General features: G+C 50.1%; 1 protein-coding gene and 1 long non-coding RNA gene across 5 annotated transcripts; one reads left to right on the plus strand and one right to left on the minus strand.

Moving 5' to 3' along the window:
- Positions 1-2,364: 2,364 nt before the first annotated feature.
- LOC136788946 (coiled-coil domain-containing protein 81-like) lies at positions 2,365-12,584 on the minus strand. Its single transcript, XM_066988051.1, has 18 exons — positions 12,057-12,584; positions 11,610-11,671; positions 11,311-11,464; positions 10,665-10,921; positions 10,284-10,369; positions 9,754-9,839; positions 9,410-9,515; positions 9,030-9,135; positions 8,054-8,232; positions 7,378-7,495; positions 7,086-7,226; positions 6,392-6,570; positions 5,716-5,833; positions 5,424-5,561; positions 4,726-4,889; positions 4,034-4,154; positions 3,039-3,217; positions 2,365-2,688 (listed from the first exon to the last, which is right to left on the minus strand). The coding sequence occupies exons 1-18, from the start codon at positions 12,127-12,129 to the stop codon at positions 2,580-2,582; spliced, it is 2,376 nt and encodes a 791-aa protein (XP_066844152.1). The 5' UTR covers positions 12,130-12,584; the 3' UTR covers positions 2,365-2,579.
- Positions 12,485-20,626, plus strand: LOC106043013 (uncharacterized). Of its 4 annotated transcripts, none has more exons than XR_010827588.1 (7): positions 12,485-12,620; positions 17,735-17,821; positions 17,943-18,040; positions 18,459-18,583; positions 18,677-18,743; positions 19,132-19,229; positions 20,491-20,626. It is a non-coding gene; the product is annotated as an uncharacterized lncRNA (long non-coding RNA). The 4 variants fall into 4 exon arrangements; XR_010827589.1 differs by lacking the exon at positions 17,735-17,821 and adding an exon at positions 17,629-17,696 and having other exon boundaries at positions 12,507-12,620; XR_010827587.1 differs by lacking the exon at positions 12,485-12,620 and adding an exon at positions 13,041-13,130.
- The last annotated feature ends 2,042 nt before the right edge of the window (positions 20,627-22,668 follow it).

The following is a 22,668-nucleotide window of genomic DNA, read 5'->3' on the forward strand; positions in this document are numbered from 1 at the left end:
GCCAACCAGTGTCCTGAACAGCTCAAAGTCAGCCCTCCGGAAGTCCAAGACAGCAGGTTTACTGGTCCCCTTCCTGACTTCACCAAGAATAGAGAACTCTACCATTTCTTGGTCACTCTGCCCAAGACAGATCCCGACCACCACATCTACCACCAGTCCATCACTGTTTGTGAACAGAAGGTCCAGTGGGACACCTCCCCTGGTAGGCTCACTAACCATCTGCGTCAGAAAGCCATCTTCCACGCTCTCCAGAAACCTCCTAGACTGCTTCCTCTGAGCTCTATTGCATTTCCAGGACATGTCTGGGAAGTTGAAGTCCCCCACGAGAATGAGCACTGACGATTTCACAACTTCTGCCAGCTGCCTGTAGAACTCCTCATCCGTCTCCTCAGCCTGGTTCGGCGGTCTATAACAGACCCCCACCAGGATGCTTGCCTTGTTGGCCTTCCTGCTGATCCTAACCCATAGGGACTCAACCTTATCATTCCCAGTCTCAGTCTCAAGTTCCACAACATCAAAACACTCTCTAATATAGAGAGCCACACCACCACCCCTTCTGTGCTGCCTGTCCCTTCTGAAGAGCCTACAGCCAGTCATTGCAGCACTGCAGTCATGGGAGTGGTCCCACCACATTTCAGTGATGGCGACCAAGTCATAGCTGGCCTGCTGCACGATGGCTTCCAGGACCTCCTGTTTGTTGCCCATGCTGCGTGCATTAGTGTAGATGCACTTCAGTTGGGCCATTGCCTGCTCCCCCAACCCGGACATTGTTCCCCCTGGCACACCTCTAACGAGCCTTATTTCATCCCTGTCCCCCTTCCCACCTAGTTTAAAGCCCCCTCAATGAGCCCTGCCAGCTCCTGCGCTAGTGTCTGTTTTCCCCTTAGAGACAGGTGGGACCCATCTGTAGTTAGCAGTCCGGGTGCCGAGTAAAGCGCCCTGTGGTCAGAAAACCCAAAATGTCTGTGTTGGCACCAGCCTCTGAGCCACCTGTTTATCAGGTGAGCTTTCCGGGTCCTCTCTGTACCCCTCCCTGCCATTGTAGGGATGGAGGAAAGCACGACCTGTACTCCCGCTCCATCTACTAATCGTCCCAGTCCCCTAAAGTCCCGTTTGATAGCCTTCAGGCTTCTCTCTTCAATATCATCTCTGCCAGCCTGGACTATCAAAAGAGGACAGTAGTCAGAGGGGTGAACCAGGTTGGGAAGCTTTCTGGCAATGTCCCTGACCCAGGCCCCAGGGAGGCAGCAGACTTCCCTACGGGAAGGGTCAGGTCAACAAATAGGGCCCTCTGTTCCCCTGAGAAGGGAGTCGCCTACAACAATCACCCTTCTGTCTTTCTTAGTGGAGGCAGTCCTGAGGCGTGGAGTCGACTTCCTCGCCCTAGGCATCCTCCTGCGTAGACTGTTCACCTCATTCTCACCCACCGGTCTCTCAAGCTCCAGGGCCTCAAACCTTTTGTAAGGTCACCTGGGAAGGCAGGGACAAAAGGGAGGGGGGTTGCCTGCGACGTCGAGCAGGGACTTGTTTCCATTCCTCCTCATCTCCGAGGTCCCCTACCTCTGCTCGGCAGGGCAGGGGGTCTACCAATGTCTGGGGTGTCTCACGCCGGTGCCTTTCCTTCAGGCCTGGCAGGGAGTTGCTATCTCCCACTCAGACTCCTAGTATTGTTCTTCAGAGACATGACCCATGCACCATGAGAAGAGCTTTGAGCGTGTTGCCTGTGCCATCCACCTCCAGCACGCAGTCAGTAAAGAAGTTCATGGTGAACACTTTTCTTTGCAAGGTAAGAATGCCAATACCCCTGAAGAAGCATTCCACATCCTTTTTGTCCAGCAGGGCACCAGCAAAGAGAAGCAGGGTCTTCTGGATGCACTGCTCTACTCTTTGTCATCGGAAGTGGATGTCTGAGGCAATCAGCTCAAAGTCCAGCAAAGCAAGTAGTGTCTCAGCTAGAAAACAACCTTTTGTTTTTTTTGCTCATTCAACGTGGAAAAGCAGACCACTTCTATTGAAGGTCTTAAGTGATGACAGGGAGTGTAGAGAAAGCACCAAAGGAATCCCGCAAGAGAATCCAAGAATCTCCCCAAAGCAGGAGAATGGGTCTTTGGGCCCACTAATTGCAAAATGGATGTCAAGGAAGGTGTACCACAGACAGAAACCTGCTTGTCATTCCCGGCCATTGCTGCAAAGCAGCAAGTCCCTGGCGGCAGATGGTCCTCGTCAGCACTGGGAGAAGCCCTCTGCCACAGGGCCCAAGGTCCCCCTGCACAAGCTGCCCTCCACCGGGAGAGGTGGGAGGGACCATGGGAGCAATACTGGGAGTTGCAGGGCTTTTCCTCTCCTCTTTTGTGTAAAAAAAGGCCATGCAGGGAGCAGCGCGGTCAGTCCAGCTGGCAGCAGGCACCAGCACTCTTTATTTGGCAGTTCATCCTTTGGAAGGCGCCCTTCACACCCCTTGCTAACAGCTCTCACACTGCAAAGGGGGCAGCGCCATGAGCAGAGGTGGGAGCTTCTGCTCGAGTGTCCCTGGTACTGGTGCTGGCGCCTGCCTCAGCTTTCGATGCTGGAGTTGATGGCTACGGCCTCTGCAGCTGGAAGCTGCAGGGCCGCTTGTGGTTTCCTGGCATGGACGGCACGCCCTGGGCCTTCTCACGGTGGTCCAAGAGCCTTGTCTTCTCCCCTTTCCTGCAGGATCCAAAAGAAAGGCCATCAACTTGGGTGGGGAAGAAAGGACAGTAATGTCCCAAGGCCTCACTCAGGCCCCTAGCTGTGGGATGTGTTGCTACGTCCCATGCAGACGCCCACCATCAGACATGGCCCCCTTGGCCCTTTGCACCCACAGCCTTCCCCTCGGGACCTGTGTCATGGCTCGGTTGTGGGGTGCAGAGAGGCCCCCGGGCACGGCATCGCACCCAGCTCCTTCCCGTGTTACAAGGAAGCGGAGGACTCCAAGCGCTGGGAACCCCAGCACACTGCTCCAGGGCTCATGGCCTCCAGGGCTCTTCCCAGGCTCAGCGGGGCTGGCACACACTTACTCTGTCTGTGCTCTCCTGGGGAGCTGCGGCTCTTCCTGCCCCCTCTCTGCTGCCTTCCGGCTCGTAGGGCTTTGGCCTTTCACACTGGGATTCAGCCTCTCCTTCAGCTTCTCATCGTACTCCTTTCTTAAGAGGAAGGATGGACGTCGGTCACAGTCCATAGTGTGGTGGAAGTTCTTCTGCAAAACGAGAAGAGAGTCTCCTAAAGAACTGCTGCAAGGAGCTGAGGCTGTCCCTCCCAGTGCACGCCTGTACTGAGCAGCAGGGGGCAATCCTCTCCAATGGGGTCTGCTACCAACAGCCAGCTCTTTCAAGGCTGCAGCCCTTGCTCCCTGAGCCCAGGGCAGGGCCCGCCTTTTCTGCCTGGGGGGTGCTTCTGCCGAGTTAGGTGCCTCGTACAAGCTCAATTTAGTCTTCAGGGCGCAGGTACTGAGGGCACTGATCCCTCGCAGGGAGGTACAGTCCCTCGGCAGACCCATGCCCATGCCCAGCTCGCTGCTCGCTTGGCCCTTTGCTCCTTGCAACAGCTCCTCCCGCACAGCAACGCGCAGGGGAGTGGACAAATAGCAGGCCCCTGCCTGGCCAGGTGGTGACCACAGCGCTGCTGTGCCGGAGACCTGCGCTGCTCCCCTCCCTCCCAAGGAGTGGGGAAATGCCTGCTTGGGGCTTTTTTGTTTCCTGGGGGCTCTGAATGCATGCCATATCTGTCTTCGCTCAAAGATCAGCTTCCGCATGCTGGAATCGTATTTATCCCATGATTCAGCTTTAATTCTTTTGAGCCTGTGGGCCATTAGTATTTGTTCCCGTCTTTCCTCTCTCAGAGCACGCATATAGTACGCTCCCTGCAGGTAAGGGAAACACAACCGTGTGTAGCGTTTGTCTCTGGGGCTGGGCACAGGCAGGAGCACAGGGACGGTGGGCAGTTACAGCTGCTGCTTCTGCCCTGCCCTGGAGTCCCCAGGGGGAAACGGGGCTGGCAAATGGCTATAGCGTACCGTGGTTGCAGTTTTCTGAGCAGAAAAACCCAGGCGCTCAGGGGGCTTAGGCTGTAGACGAGCTAGAGGTGTTAGCTTCTTCAATTCCTTCTCAGACCTCTTGTGAATTGGTGGCTCGAATCTAAAAAGACACAGCAGGCTTAGCTTAGGAGAGTACTCTTGGAGGCCGTTTCTAAGAGCTGGGCTCGCAGCTCACACCTTAGCTCCAGCAGCACAAGGTGCTTGTGCAGGAGGAAGACCACGTCTCCACCAGGACAACAGCTGTCCCTTTGATGTTTCCAGTGCTTTTTGGCATGAGCACATGCACTACGGCTGAGGGGAACATCTCACTGGCACAAAACCATCTCACTTCCCCCACTTGTGTGGGGAAGAAGGGACAGAAGTGTCCCAAGGCCTCACTCAGGCCCCTAGCTGTGGGATGTGTTGCAATGTCCCACACAGATGCCCACCATCAGACACGGCTCCCTTGGCCCTTTGCACCCACAGCCTTCCCCTGGGACCTGTGTCATGCCTTGGCCTTGTGGTGCAGAGAGGCCCCTGGGGGTGGCATCGCACCCAGCTCCTTGCCTTGTCACGAGGAAGGGGAGGACTCCGAGCCCAGGGAACCCCAGAACACTCTCACGGTCTCAGGGCCTCCAGGGCTGTTCCCAGGCTCAGCGGGGCTGGTGCACACTCACTCTCTCTGTGCTCACCTGGGGAGCTGTGGCTCTTCCTTCCACCCATCTGATGCTTTCTGATTTGCAGGGCTTTGGCCTTTGTCATTCTCTTTCATCCTCTCCTTCAGCTTCTTGTCGTACTCCTTTCTCAACAGGCAGGAAGGACGTCGGCCACATTCCAGCTGGTGGTAGACGGGGTTCTGCAAAACCAGAAGAGAGTCTCCTAAAGAACTGCTGCACAGAGCTGAGGCTACCCTTTCCAGGGCACTCCTGCAGTAAATGGCGCTGAGCAGCAGCGGGCTACCCTCTCCAATGGGGTCTCTTTCCAACAGCCAGCGCTTTCAAGGCTGCAGCCCTTGCTCCCTGAGCCCAGGGCAGGGCCTGCCTTTTCTGCATGCGAGTGCGCTTCTGCTGAGTTAGGTGCCTCACACAGGCTCACTTTAGTCTTGAGAGCGCAGGTACTGTGGGCACTGATCCCTCGCAGGGATGTATGGTCCCTCGGCAGACCCGTGCCCATGCCCAGCTCGCTGCTGGCTTTGCCCTTTGCTTCTTGCAACAGCTACTTCCGCACGGCAACGCGCAGGGGAGCGGGCAGACAGCAGGCACCTGCCTGGCCAGGTGGTGACCAGAACACTGCTGTGCCAGAGACCTGCGCTGCTCCCCTCCCTCCCAAGGAGTGAGGAAATGCCTGCTGGGGGCATTTCTTTCATGGGGGCTCTGAATGCATGACATACCTTTTCTCGCTCCCTGCTCCTACTCCGTAGGATTGCATCGTATTCCCCCCAGATTTCATCTTCAACCTGTTTGCGCTCGGGGGCCATCAGTATTCTGTGCCGTCTTTCTTCCATCTGAGCACGCACAGAGCGCGCCCTCTGCAGGCAAGGGAAACACAACCGAGTGCAGGGTTAGTCTCCTGGGGCTGGGCACAGGCAGGAGCACAGGGACGGTGGGCAGCAACAGCTGCTGCTTCTGCCCTGCTCTGGAGTCTCCAAGGGCAAACGGGGCTGGCAAATGGCTATAGCGTACCGTTGTTGGAGGGTCCTGAGGTTTATCCGGGCGCTCAGGGGGTGTAGGCTGTGGATGAGCTGGAGGTGTTGGCTTCTTCAGCTCCTTCTCAGACCTCTTGTGAATTGGTGGCTCGAATCTAAAAAGACACAGCAGGCTGAGCTTCTGGGAGTACTCTTGGAGGCCGTTTCTAAGAGCTGGGCTTGCAGCTCACACCTTAGCTCCAGCAGCACAAGGTGCTTGTGCAGGAGGAAGACCACGTCTCCACCAGGACAACAGCTGTTCCTTTGATGTTTCCAGTGCCTTTTGGCATGAGCACATGCACTGCATCCAAGGGAAACATCTCATTGGCACAAAACCATCTCACTTCCCTCACTTGTGTGGGGAAGAAGGGACAGAAGTGTCCCAAGGCCTCACTCAGGCCCTTAGCTGTGGGATCTGTTGCTTCATCCCACATGGACGGACACCGTCAGACATGGCCCCCTTGGCCCTTTGCACCTACAGCCTTCCCCTGGGACCTGTGTCATGCCTCGGCCTGGAGGTGCAGAGAGGCCCCTGGGCATGGCATCACACCCAGCTCCATCCGGTGTCACGAGGAAGGGGAGGACTCCGAGCGCTGGGATCCCCAGAACACTGCTCCAGGGCTCATGGCCTCCAGGGGGATTCCCAGGCCGCAGTTGTACCTGTGCACACTTACTCTCTCTGTGCTCTCCTCGGGGGCTGTGGCTCTTCCTGCCATCCCTCTGGTGCCTTCTGGCTCACAGGGCTTAGGCCTTCCTCATTCTCTTTCATCCTCTCCTTTACCTTCTCGTCGTACTCCATTCTGACAAAGAAGGAAGGACGTCGGTCACACTCCAGCGGGTGGCGGAAGTTTTTCTGCAAAACCAGAAGAGAGTCTCCTAAAGAACTGCTGCAAGGAGCTGAGGCTGCCCCTCCCAGTACACTCCTGCAGCAAATGGCGCTGAGCAGCAGCCAGCTACCTTCTCCAGTGGGGTCTCCTATGAACAGCCAGCGCTTTCAAGGCTGCAGCCCTTGCTCCCGGAGCCCAGGGCAGGGACTGCCTTTTCTGCATGGATGTGTGCTTCTGCTGAGTTAGGTGCCTCGCACAGGCTCACTTTAGTCTTCAGAACGCAGATACTGCGGGCTCTGATCCCTTGCAGAAAGGTACTATCTCCCAGCAGACCCGTGCCCATGCCCAGCTCACTGCTGGCTTGGCCCTTTGCTCCTTTCAGCGTGCAGGGGTGTGGGCAGACAGCAGGCCCCTTGAGTGGCCAGGTGGTGACTGTAACGCTGCCATGCCAGAGACCTGCACTGCTCCCCTCCCTCCCAAGGAGTGGGGAAATGCCTGCTGGGGGCATTTTTTTCCTGGGGGCTCTGAATGCATGCCATACCTGCCTGTGCTCCATCATCAGCCTCCGCAACGTTGAATCATATTGGTTCCAGGTTGCAGCCTCAAGCTTTTTGAGCTTATGGTCCATGAGTATACGGTGCCGTCTTTCTTCTATTTTAGTACGTACAGAGCGTACTCCCTGCTGACAAGGGAAACACAACCATATGCAGTGTTAGTCTCCTGGGGCTGGGCACAGGCAGGAGCACAGGGACGGTGGGCAGCAACAGCTGCTGCTTCTGCCCTGCTCTGGAGTCTCCAAGGGCAAACGGGGCTGGCAAATAACTATGGCGTACCGGTCTTGAAGAGTCCTGAGCAAAAGCCCTGTGCTCAGGGGGCTTAGGCTGTGGATGAGCTGGAGGTTTTGGCTTCTTCAGCTCCTCGTCAGACCTCTCACGAGGTGGTGGCAATAATCTAGAAAGACACAGCAGGCTTAGCTTCTGGGAGTACACTTGGAGGCCGTTTCTAAGAGCTGGGCTCGCAGCTCACACCTTAGCTCCAGCAGCACAAGGTGCTTGTGCAGGAGGAAGACCACGTTTCCACCAGGACAACAGCTGTTCCTTTGATGTTTCCAGTGCCTTTTGGCATGAGCACATGCACTACGGCTGAGGGGAACATCTCACTGGCAAAAACCATCTCACTTCCCCCACTTGTGTGGGGAAGAAGGGACAGAAGTGTCCCAAGGCCTCACTCAGGCCCCTAGCTGTGGGATGTGTTGCAACGTCCCACACAGACGCACACCATCAGACGCGACCCCCTTGGCCATTTGCACCCACAGCCTTCCCCTCTGGACCTGTGTCAAGTCCCAGCCTGGGGGTGCGGAGAGGCCCCTGGGGGTGGCATCGCACCCTGCTCCTTTCCATGTCACGAGGAAGGGGAGGACGACAAGCCCTGGGAACCCCAGAACACCGCTCAGGGTCTCAGGGCCTCCAGGGCTCTTCCCAGGCCTCGGTTGGACCTGTGCACACTTACTCTGTCTGTGCTGTCCTCGGGGGCTGTGGCTCTTCGTGCCATCCCTGTGGTGCCTTCTGGCTCGTATGTCTTTGGCCTTTATCATTCTGCTTCATCCTCTCTTTGAGCATCTGATCGTACTCCTTTCTCACGATGTGGGAAGGACGTCGCAAGCACTTGAGCAATTGGCAGAAGGGTCTCTGCAAAACCAGAAGAGAGTCTCCTAAAGAACTGCTGCAAGGAGCTGAGGCTGCCTCTCCCAGTGCACTCCTGCAGCAAATGGCGCTGAGCAGCAGTGGGCTACCCTCTCCAATGGGGTCTGCTACCAACAGCCAGTACTTTCAAGGCTACAGCCCTTGCTCCGTGAGCCCAGGGCACGGCCTGCCGTTTCTGCCTGGGGGTGTGCTTCTGCTGAGTTAGGTGCCTCGCACAGGCTCACTTTAGTCTTCAGAGCGCAGGTACTGCGGGCTCTGAACCCTTGCAGAAAGGTACTGTCTCCCGGCAGACCTGTGCCCATGCCCAGCTCACTGCTGGCTTGGCCCTTTGCTCCTTTCAGCATGCAGGGGTGTGGGCAGACAGCAGGCCCCTTGAGTGGCCAGGTGGTGACTGTAACGCTGCCATGCCGGAGACCTGCACTGCTCCCCTCCCTCCCAAGGAGGAGGGCAAATGCCTGCTGGGGGCATTTTTTCCTGGGGGCTCTGAAAACACGCCATGCTCCATGCTCCTACTCCATATGCATACATAGTATTGGTCCCACATTTCAGCTTCAATCTTTTTGAGCCTGTGGCCCATCAGTATGCGTTCCTGTCTTTCTTCTATCTGAGTGCACACAGAGCACACTCCCTGCAGGCAAGGGAAACACAACCGCGTACAGCATTAGTCTCCTGGGGCTGGGTACATGCAGGAGCACAGGGATGGTGGGCAGCATCAGCTGCTGCTTCTGCCTTGCTCTGGAGACCCCAAAGTGGAACGGGGCTGGCAAATACCTATGGCGTACCATTGTCGGAGGGTCCAGAGGAAAAGCCGTGGATGGCCGTGGATGAGCTGGAGGTTTTGGCTTCTTCAGCTCTTCCCCAGACCTCCCTTGAATTGGTGGCAGGAATCTAAAAAGACACAGCAGGCTTAGCTTATGGGAGTACTTTTGGAGGCAGTTTCTAAGAGCTGGGCTCGCAGCTCACACCTTAGCTCCAGCAGCAGGAAGTGCTTATGCATGAGGAAGACCATGTCTCCACCAGGACAACAGCTGTCCCTTTGATGTTTCCAGTGCTTTTTGGCATGAGCACATGCACTGCAGCCTATGGAAACTTCTTACTGGCACAAAAGGCTCTTGCCTTTATGTCCCCCAACTCCACCACAACACTTCTCCAGCAGGCTCACCTGGCTTGGTCACCCTGCTTGTTTTTATCCTCCTTGGTTTTCTTCTCTGCCATCTTGGCTAGAGAAACCCTCCTCCGAGCCAGCACCACCGGGTCCAGCACACTCACTGCAAGAGAACACCACGATGTCACCTCTGTGTCTGTGCAGGGCAGCGGCAGCAGCAGAGCTGCTCAGCCGTGCCCACCCACACTCATTGCCGACCCTGGGAGCCACCATTCCTGGGGCATTTTGTCCCACACAGCTGCCTTCTCTCCCATGCCCCACACATCAACATTGGCTCTCCTGCGCTGCGAGGACGAGAGGAGAACATGCAACCCCCTGCCAGAAGCCCACTGGGACATTACCTCTTCGGCCACCCATGCCCCAAGGCTGCGGATCTCTTTTGGGCTTGATGGAAATCGGATTGCAGTGCGGGTCCTGAAGTATAAGCCTGGAAACAGATAGACACCACTTGTCAAAAGAGGCACTGTGTTCCCTTGGTGTCCCCCACTAAGAAGCTGCTGGCAGGGTTCTTTGGGAGCTACTGCTGAGCCTTTGGAGGACACAATGGCCTGTGCGAGCTGAGGGGCCCCACAGCCTCCAGAAGCTTCTTCCCGCGCTTCCCTCGCCTTCCTGCCAGACCCAACACAAGTCCTCCTCGCTGTCCCCTCACACCCTCCCACCACTCTCAGGGACCCTCAACTGCAGACTGGCCGCTTCATCTGCACTGCCCAGAAGGACTGAGCAGGGGGTCAGCCTGGAAGCCCTCCCAGCAACGAGCTGGTCCTGCCTCACTTTGGCAGGAGAGAAGCACCATGAAGGGGCTGCACCCAAAGCACGAGCTGGGCACCAGCACCCCTGGCCAGCCAGATGTTGCAGAAGAGATGGCACTCACGTTGGTAGTGTGATGAAACTATTTCCACTGATACGAGTATATTTATTTTTGCCGTCAGATGCAATCATATCCGTCATCTTGGAGTCCTGCAATGGGACAGACACACGTCAGCAGAAGCCGAGGATATGGGCTCCTTGCTCCCAAAGGTAGCAAACATTCCCACTGCTCAGGGACATGGCTGCCTCTCCAAAATCCTCGCCCCACTTTCTCCTTTGGTGTCATTAGCCCCTCACACAAACAGGCCCAGGTGCTACCGAGAGTTTGTATAGCTCCTCGAGCCTGTCTCACCCAATGGCGAGGCAGGCAAGGAGAAAGCAGTTTGAGAGAGCTTTGACAGCATTGCCAGAGCTGCCAGCAGCCCCGGAGACATGAACCACTCACCGTGAGAAGAGCTTCATGCATGTTGTCTGTGTCATCCACCTCCAGCAGGAACTCAGTGTAGAAGTTCATGGTGACCACTTTTCTTCGCACAGTAAGAATCCCGATACCCTTGAAGAAGAATTCCACATCCTTTTTGTCCAGGAGGGCACCAGCGAAGAGAAGCAGGGTCTCATGGATGCACTGCTCTACTATTTGTGGTCGGAAGTGGATGTCTGAGGCAATCTGCTCAAAGTCCAGCGGAGCAAATGGTGTCTCGACTAGAAAACAACCATGAAGCAACAACGTCAGTCCCCACGCATTTCAGCAAATTCACATTCTAAGTGTGGGCAGCGCCCAGCCCTCGTGCAATGCTGTGCCACGGGGAAGGCCCTTGCCAGCTTTGGCCACATCTCCAGAGCAGAGCAGATGGGGAACAGAAGGCCAAGGGAAGCTTTGCCACCTGCTACGAGCATCCAGCTAGAGGGTGGGACGAGCCGCAAAGAGGGGGCTGACTCCCAGGGGAGGGGCAGGTTCTGGGATGCTGTATGTGCACCCACACTCGGCCTGTCCATGTTGCAAGACACTTTGCTCTGCCATGGCACAGGGACGACTGCATGGAGCAAAAGGCAAGGGCTGCACAGGGAAAGCAAAGCAAAAAGCTTCTTACTAGAAATTTCGTTCTCGGCACACTCGAGCTTGTAAAATGTCTTCATAAACCTGCAGGGCTTGAACACGGGTTTCTGAACAACCATAGCCTTGCCATCGGCACTAGTGGCGTCTGCTGGCACAACGGCAAAGGTTCCGATTCCAATATTCACCACCTGAAAACGCAAGCAAGAAGAGGGATCAGTGGCAGTGCTGGACAGAGCTGCAAGGGTGCTGCGTGACTTGCGGGCCCTGAAGATGGTGCTGCGTGGCCCAGGTCCAAAGGGGCAAGATGGGCCAGGGGCAGGATGTAAGGCTCACCTGCTTCCGCAACAGCTGCCTTCTGATGTATTTGGATGTACTATCCCACACTTGGCAGATTTCTGGAAAGCAAAAGACAGATCCCAAGATGCGGTGAGTTGGCAATGCCCATGAAGTCTGAACCCCCATAGCCACAGAGGTGACAGTGGTGTGTGATCAAGCTCTGCCTTGCCCTCAGCCAGCACTCGCACTGCTGGGGCAAGCTGCTGCACAGCTCCTGGACCTTGCCCAGCTTGCAAGCCCGCACTGTGCCCAGGACAGGCCTGGGGAGGAAGGGGAGGCATCAGATGCACCTTGGGAAGCACATTTGATGCACTCAGGGCTCTCCTTGCAGACGCCAGGACCCTTCGGAAGACCTTCCCCCGGCAGTGGCAGCCCCAAGCTTTCCACAGCTCATGTCCATCTTTGCGACAACAGTGCTCCCACAAGGGCCCCCCAGGGCCTTACCTTTGCTGGTGAGCTCCTTAATTAATGAAAGTTCCTCAGGCTTCAAGGGGCTGAAGAGCAGGTAGTGCTTCATCTTTGCCCCTGCCTTACAGCAGCTGGGAAAGAGGTGCTCTTCCTGCTACAAAACTCCCTTGGCTCCTCCTCCTTCTCCTCCTCAACACTTCCCAACCAGCGTTCTCTCCCACAGGCTCCCCTCGCCTTCTGCTGCTGGCAGAGCAGCTCCTGTGGAGCAGAGCAGCGCTGGCGAGAGCAACTCCAACACCTCCCAGGCCTTGCTGGGAAGTGTGGCCGGGCACGGCGGGGACGGGGTTTTATAGCTGAGCCCCATGATGTCACCCACCGTGTCACAAAGGGGCCGACACCTCATAGGCCACGCACATCTCGCCTCAGCATGGGCGGGGGACCAGAGTGAGGCCCCTGAGGCGGCGGTGCTGACGCCTCTGCCTCCGTCTCTCACCTCAGCCGCCCTCCGCTTGGCAGAGAGAAACTTTGGGAAGCAGGCAAGGGAAGTGCAGCAAGGCCGAAGGAGCTTCGTGCACTCAGAACACGGCTGCAGAGCGCAAGGTAACTCTGTCAGAGGCCACAAGGAGAAGCCACCACTTTGCTTCGCGAGACAACACCGAGCCCCTCGTATACCCCAGTCGCACTGTGATGAACTTCATTCAGCACACGACGATCTACAAAGGAAGACCTCAACAGCACGTGGCACGGGAGCTGCTGCAAGGCCTTCCAACGGGAAGCACCTGGAACATGCATCCTCCCCCACACGCTCACAGTCCTAGAAGGCTTCACTAGGCAGGGCTCTCAACTTCCCAGCGCTCTGCTCAGCAAGCCCTACATCCCTCTACCCCATGAGCACAGCTGCAGAAGCAGTGAGTATGCTAAAGCCAGCCTCCTCAAGAAAGTCTTGTAGGCAGAAGGAAAGAGGAGACGGGTACCCCAGCAAAGAGCAAAGGTTCCATCAGCTCAATCCCCAACACAGGACCAGCAAGGACAATCGGAAGGGCTGGAGCTCCCTCCAAAAAAAGTAACAATGAGCCGTCATCGAAAAGAGCATGGTGCAGTGGATGGCAGGTACCAGCAGACGAGGCATGGTCACTAGCTCTGAGTGTGGCTTTTTTTTTTTTTTGTCTTCTTTTTCCCTTTCTTCTTATCATTTTTTTTATTTTTTTTTTTTCCTGAGAGAAACACTTGCCTGTCTCTGCCTGTGTGCAGGTTTCTTCCTTGGGAGACAGCGACCAAAGGTGGCAAGATTTGTTCATCTTCTTAATCTGCTGATCCTATCAGCAAGGGTTAGAGGGAAAATGGTGTGGGAGGAGAGTCGGGACCTCACTATGACTGTTCCGAGGGAAGATGTAGGGTATATAATAAATAACACACCTGTGCTGTTTTACTTTCTCTTCCCGTTGAAGTCTTATCTTTATGTCTCAAGGGATGAACAACCTTTTCCTTCTTTTTTCTTCCCGTATGCTGTGTTTATTCTAGTTTGCCTTGTCCTTCACAACAGCGGTCCCATCTTCTCTGAATTTCCCCCGACGTTGCACTTGTGTTTAGACTGTTAGTTGTAAGGAGGACACATTTGGGACTGCACTTCCTTCTGTGAGGCTGGGTTAAGCTCTGAATTACACACTTGCTGAATATTAATAGCAGTGTGGTAGCAGCAGAGCATTTGTGCAGCTCAGTACTCAAATCTCCTTCTGCAGGGTTGCACTTCAGCCATTAGTCCCCCTGTCTATATCCAATGCCCTCTTCTTGTCTTCCAAGCCAGTCCTTTCACCACATAATTTTAAGAGGCCTATCAAGCGTGACTTCCTCCTGGTGAATCCGAGGAATCTGGGGGTGCACAGGGAGCTGGGAGGGGACACAGCCAGGACAGCTGACCCCAACTGGCCAAAGGGATGTCCCATAGCATGTGGTGCCATGTGGGACAATAACACTGGGGGGGTTGGCGGGAGAGGCCACTGTTGCTGAGCAACAAGGTGGGCATCAGTTGGCTTGTGGTGACCAGTTGCATTGTGCATCACCTGCTTTGTTTATTCTTGTTATAGCTTTTTTTTTTCTTTTCCTTTCTTTATTCCTTTTTAAACTGTCCTGATCTCAACCCTTTTTCGTCACATTTTCTCCTCACTTTCCTTTGAGTAGGGGGAGGGCGAGAGACCGGTGTGGTAAAGTTTAGCTAGCCATCACTGTGAAAGCACCTCACGGCTAACGGTGTTTTCTTTAGCTAATCAGAATTTTCCCTGCTACTGCTTGTTTTTGCTGCCTCCCATCTCTTTGCTAAACATTTCTAGAAAGACTCTGTCTCCATCTTGTTCATGACTATCGACAAGGAGCTGAATATACCTATAAGATTCCCCCTTACATTTCTCTTTTTCTAAACTAAACAAACCCAGATTTTTCATTCTGTCATATGTGACACCCCTGTAACCATCCTCGGAGACCTTAATTTTGCTCATCCCAAATTCTCAATATCTGGGTGATTCCAAACCTGGAGCAGGCATAGTCCTAAAACTGTTGAATAGGGGGGAATCAGTTTTTCCTACTGCCTATATACAATTTCCATAGATGTGTATGCACACACTGCATACATACAAATGCATATAGTATGTATGTGTATATATATATAGGTATATAGGTATAGTTTGTCTGCAACGGAGTCACAGTACAGAATTTGTAGCTATGAAAAAGCACGTCAAGAACTGGGGCTGATTTTAGAAGGGTGTATGTGTGCCTTAATGAACAGGAGTAGTATCCGATCATGTTTACTAAAAGAAGTAGGCAGAGGCAGTGAGATTTATTCCGATGGGATTGATAGCAAGTACAGGTATTTTAAAGACCTCTAGTTTAGGCAAGCAAAAGGAATCATAGAATGGCTTGGGTGGAAGGGCCCTCAAAGGTCACCTAGTTCCAGCCCCCTGCCACAGGCAGCGACGCCCCCCACCAGATCAGGTTGCTCAGGGCCTCATCTCAGTAGTTGAGGTCAGTTGCGTCGCAGCAGAGCAGCCGCAGCCGCAGCCGCAGCCGCAGGCCCAGCGCCCGACCAGGAGTTACAGGGGGATCTCGGGCCCCTGCTTCGCCAGGGGTGGCCCGGGTGGCCCGGGCGGCCCGCCACAGCAGCGCAACCAGGCCGCAGCCGCCAGCTCTCAGGAGAGAGGCTGAGGGGAGCGGGCGTCGCCAGGGCAGCGGTGACCGCGGTGACTGCGCGCACGGCCTCTGCCTCGAAACGGCCTCCGGGAGGGCGGGGACGCGTCGCTGCCCACTGCGAGCAGGGAGGGGCCAGCAGCGCGTGAGTACCGCCCACACCGACGGTCACTGGCTGAGAGGAGCGGCCCCGAGGCAGGCACATCCCGCAGCTCAGCGCAGCCGAGGGGGGGATCGCGACGCGCAGGGGGGTTCCTGCATCGAGGCATCCCCAGCCTGCTGGCTCTTGGGGCTTAGAGGGAGTCCTGATGTGGTGTCTGTGTTGTGCAGCAGCAGACGCAACAGTGGTGTGATACCAGTGCTGTTCTAGCTACAGGTGTAGAGCACAGCACTGTGTGGGCTGCTGCAGAGAAAGTTAGCTCCATCCCAGCCAGACCCAGCACGCCTGTGTATTTTATCACAGAGGTGCCACTGTCATCACTGATGGACTCAACTTGGCCAGCAACAGGTCCATTGTGGAGCTTGCTAGAACTGTCTGATAAGACATGGGGCAGCTCCTGGTGTCTTCTTGCAGAGGCCACCCGTGCAGCAACCCCCGCCCCCCTCCCAATGTAAACCTGGACACTGACACCCCTTACACCCCTTCTACTTCTTCTCCATTTTGCTTCAGTAGCTTTACGAATACAATATGCCACAGGTAGCATTGGCAGGAGATTGTTCACAGTCATTTAAATAAATTTAACCTTGTTGATGGTTTCACATCCAACGCTGTAGTATAAAAAGAATGAACAAGGAGAAAAAAAATACACCTGTTGTTAGTACACTGACTGGTACATTGTGTCCTAAATTTTGTATTCATGTTTCCTATCATGATATCTCCTTGATTACAGGTTTGTTAGTTTGCAAGTTATGCTGTCAGTACAGGTTACAGGTTATGCTCTTAGTATGAATCAAAAAGATCTGGAGGTTTGTCTGGAAGTTTATATTCCAAAGGAAGCAGCTGTGTGGTGATTAGCTGCCTGCTGGATTAAACCACAACACTGACTCTGTGTCCCCAGGGAGTATCACAGAAGAATATAGCAAAAGTGTGCCCTTTGCTTTTTTTGCACTTATTATCATTGATAGATTAGTCTTTCCTATTGAATAGAAATGGGCAAGCAGAATTATTCATTTTTTTCAAGTAAAATACACAGGTAGTTCATGTGCAATTTGGTTAAACACACTTCTTACCTGCCTGACCAAATACTTCCTCACTAGATAGTGAAGTGCCCTACTGAACTGTCAACAGCCTCCACCAGATAAACAGGATTTGTCTCATCTAAGTTTAGGCATCAACAGTGCAAACTTTTTAACTGCTTATTCATCTAGTGGAGAGAAACAGGATTTTCTATGCTGCGTATCATTTGAATTACTTTAAATGCCTACCAGTGTTAAAATGAATTATTTATTACAAGTACATTTCTCTCTTCCTGAACTATGAAGGGAGTCTACACATTAGTCACATGTAGCCATTTACAAAGCAAGCATCTAGGTTTGGACAGATTAATTCCACCTCTTATGCCTTTGGCTTTGATCCTGTGAGTCCACATATCACATTTCCCCTTGGTTTTCTGCAGGACATGTATTTTATTTTTTTTTTAATGGCTTGCAGTCCAAGAACGGAAGAAGATGATTTTGACTATACAATTTCTGTATGGTGAGAAACATCTGCACCTTCTCAGATTAGTCTGTGAAAGACTTGAGTATTGTTTATTACAGTGTATTGCACTAGTAGTTCATTAAAATGAATGTTAGTCACTTGTCTGATGATCAAGAAAGAATAATTTTTAATTAAAATTAAATTTCCTGAGAAATATTTAATCTCATTCCTCAAATTATTTTCTTCTCATCTGATCATCTGCACCTAAACTCAGTATCAGGATTGCAACAAAAATTGGCTTCGATTCATTGTTCTAAGTGCATGGTATTTATTTCAAATTACTTTTCTGGAAGGTTGCTTATAAGAAGTCTGGAGGTTACTTATAAACAAAAAAGGAAGAGCAAGGAAGTTCTTCCCATGCTTTATCTGATGTAGTAGCATAGCACATTAATGAATATTATTGGCATATACTTAGATTTGACCTTGGCACTGAAGTGGGAAAGTGAAAGCATGCATCACTTACGATTTCCAAAGCTTGTAACTGAGGAATGCTGGGAAGAAAATAATCTTTGTCTTGTTATATGCATTTGTCTATACACTCAACATTCTGAAGAAAGTTTCCTCAGAAAAAAATGAGCCCCTCTAGTAATGCATTGCTTCCATTTCTGCATTATATGACCTGCTGTCTTTCTACAGTAGGAACTTCAATGTGTTATTTTAAAATGAGTGGGGTAAATTATTTAAGGGCTACAGTGGAATAATGTGAATTTTGTGTATGAATTATTACCAAAGGACATAGAAAGGATGTGGATCAATTGCTGCTTCTCAGAGTGCAGTCAACAGGAACAGAATCTGATAAGGTTAGTCTAGACTATTATATCTTCCCCATCTATTTTAGGACACTGGAATATGTAGAAGATTTGACCCAGTTCCAGTTAAATGAATGAATACACTTCAGCAGCTTCAGTGGACTTTGGAACAGATCGTATGTGAATTTTTCTGTTCTGCAATTTTATGAGTCAGTAATATAGTTAATAGAAAGTGGAGATAAACAGAATAAAACCCCTTCTGATCTGGGTAATATACATTTTGTCATACTCTCACAGCCAGTCCAGGAAGACCATCAATGGATTGATTACACTTTAACATCACTAGCATGTGAAGAGTGATTTTGGAGCAGAAGAGGACGCAGGGGATGGCAAAGGTTTTTTGTGTCACCTGTTCTGCATTCTGTTGTAAGGTTCTGTGGTTAACAGACCTAGCATAAAAGAATTTGGCATTCAGGCACATAACTAAACATTACTGTAGAGACAAGGGCTGTACACTTCCAGAAACGTAAATCCAAATGCAGGTGCATACACAGAAACAGCTTTCATTTACCAGATAAGGCTGGGCAACAGAAAGGAGAAAAGTTCATCCGTCATATTCCTCTGGAGTAGACCCAGCTTAGGAATCCAAAAATTGTTGTCCTGCTAAAGGGTAAAAAAGGGGAAACAAATACTTAAGCATAAAGTAAATGGAAAGTTCTCCTAAAGCTATCATTCATAGCTTATATTTGTCAAGAATACATTACTACGTAAGATATTGATAAATGTCCTATCTTTGCCTTCATTTCGGGGAAGAAAGAGCAGCTAACTGCACTGTGTTGTTACAAAAACTGGAGCTTTATTATATACTTGCACTTAAGCAACAACATGAAGAAAAGAAGCTTACCGGACAGAAAACATAACCCACACAAAGAAAGGAGGTTAGCCTGAAAATGCTATTTGCAAGCAAATTATTTTTTCATCTTGCTCCTGGCACAGCTTAACGGAAAATATTTTCTCTGCATATTTTTTAGGATGAAGTCACACCTTTTTTGTTTCTGCAAGAAAAGACAAAACAAGAACAACAACAACAACAACAAAGTAAGTGTTATGTGAACAGAAAAGTGCTGATATATGGAGTATCTTCCTAACTTGTCTGAGGACAAGAGGAATTTGGCATTCACAGTGGAATCCACTTACACTTAAGAAGTTGATCATAAGAACAGAAAAAAGATTTCTCTAATTAAAAATATAGAATCATAGAATGGCTTGGGTTTGAAGGGACCTTAAATATCATCCAGTCCAAACCACCTGCCGTGAGCAGGGACGCTTCCCACCAGACCATGCTGTTCAAAACCCCATCCAGCCTGGCCTTGAACACTTCCAGGGATAGGGCATGATACCAATAATTCCAAGACAATCTTTAGTTCAAAGAACTATCCCAGAAGAGTAGCTAAATTCTATCAAAACTTTTACCTATTTATTACAGGAAGGAACTGAGATGGAGGAAATTGTTGTTGGAGGTATCCCGTGAGTGCACATGTACTATTGACTCTCCAAAGAGTTCTTGGATGAACAAGTTAATAGGTAGAAAACTGATGAATTTTAAGAGATTTTTGTTTGTTTATCGTATCGTAACCATTCATTTTGCCTTTTCGTTATAGATCCAGTATACCTTAAATTGGATGGTCTATATGCTGGTTCAGTTTGGGGTTGAAATTTCTTTACTTTCTGCAGCTAATAATTTTGGAGGAAGGAAAGGGGGGGGGGGGGGGGGTAGAGAGGGGAGAGAGAGAGAGAGAAGACCCAGTCTTAGTGATTTTTCTGCTTTATTTTTTCACTTATTGATAGCTTTAATCCTAGTGTGATCAGACATGATATTGTACAATTGTACCACTTTTAGTAGTTTAAAAGTACAAATAAAGCCATTCAACAGGGTAGCTAAGAATTTCCCCAACATGAGGGTCAGACTGTAAAAGGAGCATACCCAGAAGAAGTTGATGCCACATGACTGAAAACAGCCAAAAAGGCTGTTCTTATAACCCTGAAATAGATGGAACTCGTAATGGAGTCTCAGTTTTGCCCAAAATGATGCACATTAGAAAGTCCTACAGATTTTTTGTGTCTATAAGCAGCCTTTTATTTGCAAAAAAGTAAAAACCTGTCCAGATATAAGAAAGAATGTTCTGAGTAGTAAAACTCCAAAAGAAAATAAGACCTCTTATCTCAATAGCCCAGGAAAACAATTACCTTGCCCTAGTGAAGACACGACTGTGGTTTTGCTACTATTTTTTCCATCTTTGCAATTCCATAAGTTGAATGCATAGACCTGTAGGTATCACGTGAAAGCATAATAGTTTATGGCATATCACATTTATGTAACCCTTTTAATCCTGATGGATTGCAAAATATTTCACCTCCACAGTTGATTCTAGCATCATACTATATCAAGGAATGAAGCCTAGCAGACTGAAAACCTCCATCTGTTGCAGAGCATAGCAGCCTTTCTGCCTAGCAAGACAAGTCACAATAAATACATCAGCCCAGTAATCTGCACTCTGTCTTTGCTACTTCTACACAGGACATGGAGACCAGGTCAAGGTTTTGTTAGCAGTATTCAGAGCCCTCTGAAATATTACTTATAGCTACTTAGGACATCACCTCTCAATCCACAAAAGAGCATCAATTTTCTGCTACCATAAAAACTTCAGTCAGAACAAAGATGTAATATTGAAGAAGGGGAAGTAGAAAATCAGATCTTAGAATTTTTTGTCTTAAGTGTTTAAAAAAGTTATTTACCACAGAAGACTCTGATCTGAGCGTGAACATCTAATTTGCCTTTCCACAGGTATAGAGAATAAGTCTGGGGAGGCTAAGAGGATTTGCACCACCTCCTATCCATGCTGGAGGAGAGCATCCTACTTCCTGTGGTGGGATACTGCAGCTTCACAGTGCAGAGTCAAAAGCGGGAGATAAAGACAGGCACTTTATCAAAATTCATAGAGTGGAAACTCAGTCATGGAATAATGAATGTCTGTGTTTTATTGCTCCAGAATTACCCATCTTTAATGTTTCGTGGGGTGATTGGGTCCCACGAAAGTCATGAACACACCTGAATCCAGATTGCCTTGTGTTTTTTGTTTTGTTTTGTTTTGTTTGTTTGTTTGTCTTTTTTTTTTATGGTCCTACGCCAATTTCCTGAGCTCAGAATTGCTGCTGACGTACAAATAAATAAGAGTTTCTAGCCCAGTTTGGAGGATTTCAATATTTGCACTAGATCATATGTTTAAAAAAAATGTGGTTTTTTTTTTTTTTGTTTGTTTGTTCCAATTTCATGAACCAATTTCATGTCTGAACCAGGAAACATGAAGAGAGCAGACTGTATTCTGTCCCTTCACACCAAAGTAACCAGTAGATAGGCACCATACCCCTTCTCCCAGGAGCAGCTGAATTGCTATTGAAGTGACAGAGAAATAAGAAGCTGAATAATTTAGCAAATTATTATTAAGCAGGTTGTTACATTTAGTGGCAGAAAGCCAAAATAGCAAGGCTTCAGCAGCTTGTATCCTACTATAATCTTTAAAATATGTCAAGATAATCATCATTGCAATGGCTGGTATTACTAATATGAGCCACGGTCGGACTGCGCTTGGAGCATTACAAATATACATGATGACAGGGTTGAATTTTTATGAAATCTACTGTTTTGTCACATGCTTTTTCCCTTTTTTTTCAGTTTAAATGGTATCAAGCATTAACTAGCTAAGTAAACTTTTCTGTGAGTGTGAAAGATTCAGTGTTGATATTGCAAGTTACGCTATATTGCTAGAGGATAAACTACTCAATTTGCATGACAATACACCTCTCTCGCAGAGAGGTTAGCTTGTAATTACTATGTTCAGCTTTGCAGAGTCTCTTTTTGTGTTCTACTCCCACTGAAGTCAGTTTCTGTCATGATATTTAGACATGCTTGACAGCAGAAAGAAACAAGATTCAGCTAAGAATAAATAGTTGTTATTATTATTTCTAGTACTACTACTACTGCTACTGCTACAACTATCATATCTTATTGAATAGATTATTGAATAAATGCACCAAATAGAAACCACCCAGGCTAGTACTACCAGCAACAGGTGAGAGACCAGCCCTTACTTGCTATCCTGTATGGATGCCTTACGGGAATATAACTCTTTGGAACAAGTGAAATGAATTTAGAAAAGGAAAAGAAATCATTTTGAAATAGGACTTTTCCAGACTAACAGGCTTATCTGCAACAGTTTCTGATGTGGTGTACGTGGTCTTCAGGAACTTCATGACTGCACGTCAGTTTAACCATTGCACAAACTGTGCTAACCTGCTTGTGTGATAATAATGGATTTGCACTTATTCCGTAGAAACATAGAATATCCCAAGATGGAAGGGACTCACAAGGATCATCGAGTCCAACTCCTGACTCCACACAAGACCACCCAAAAATCAGACCCTATGTCTGACAGTGTTGCCCAAACACTTGTTGAACTCGGGCAGGCTCAGGGCCGTGATCTGGAGAGCCTGTTCCAACCACCATCTCGGTAAAGAACCTTTTCCTAACACCCAGCCTGGACCACTTGTCTCTTGGAAAGAGAATATTTAGGGCAGCAGGGTTTTTCTGGTTTTGAGGCTGATCAACTGAAATGGAAAATGTATCCCTTCTGGCTTCAACAAACAAGGAATCTAACAGTTCAGGTCTATTTTAGAACTGCTTTAAGCCCCCCAAAAGCATATCTATCTGCTCATATGCTCAGATTTTGAAGCAGATTTGTTTCTAGATGCATTTTTTTACTTAATTATTTTCCTGCTTATGCTGTAGTTTTGTAAATAAAACAATCTGCTCTGATTGGCAGAAATGATAACTCTCTTGTGTACACAAGAAAACAAGTCATTTGAAAGTACTGGAAACATTAAAATCCAGAGAGGACTCCCTGGCTTAGTACATGTATAACTCCAGTAACTCATTAACCATATCTGCCTTTTGCCAATATTGTGT

The sequence above is a fragment of the Anser cygnoides genome, chromosome Z (assembly GCF_040182565.1).
Source record: "Anser cygnoides isolate HZ-2024a breed goose chromosome Z, Taihu_goose_T2T_genome, whole genome shotgun sequence".
In the NCBI taxonomy this organism is placed as follows: Eukaryota; Metazoa; Chordata; class Aves; order Anseriformes; family Anatidae; genus Anser; species Anser cygnoides.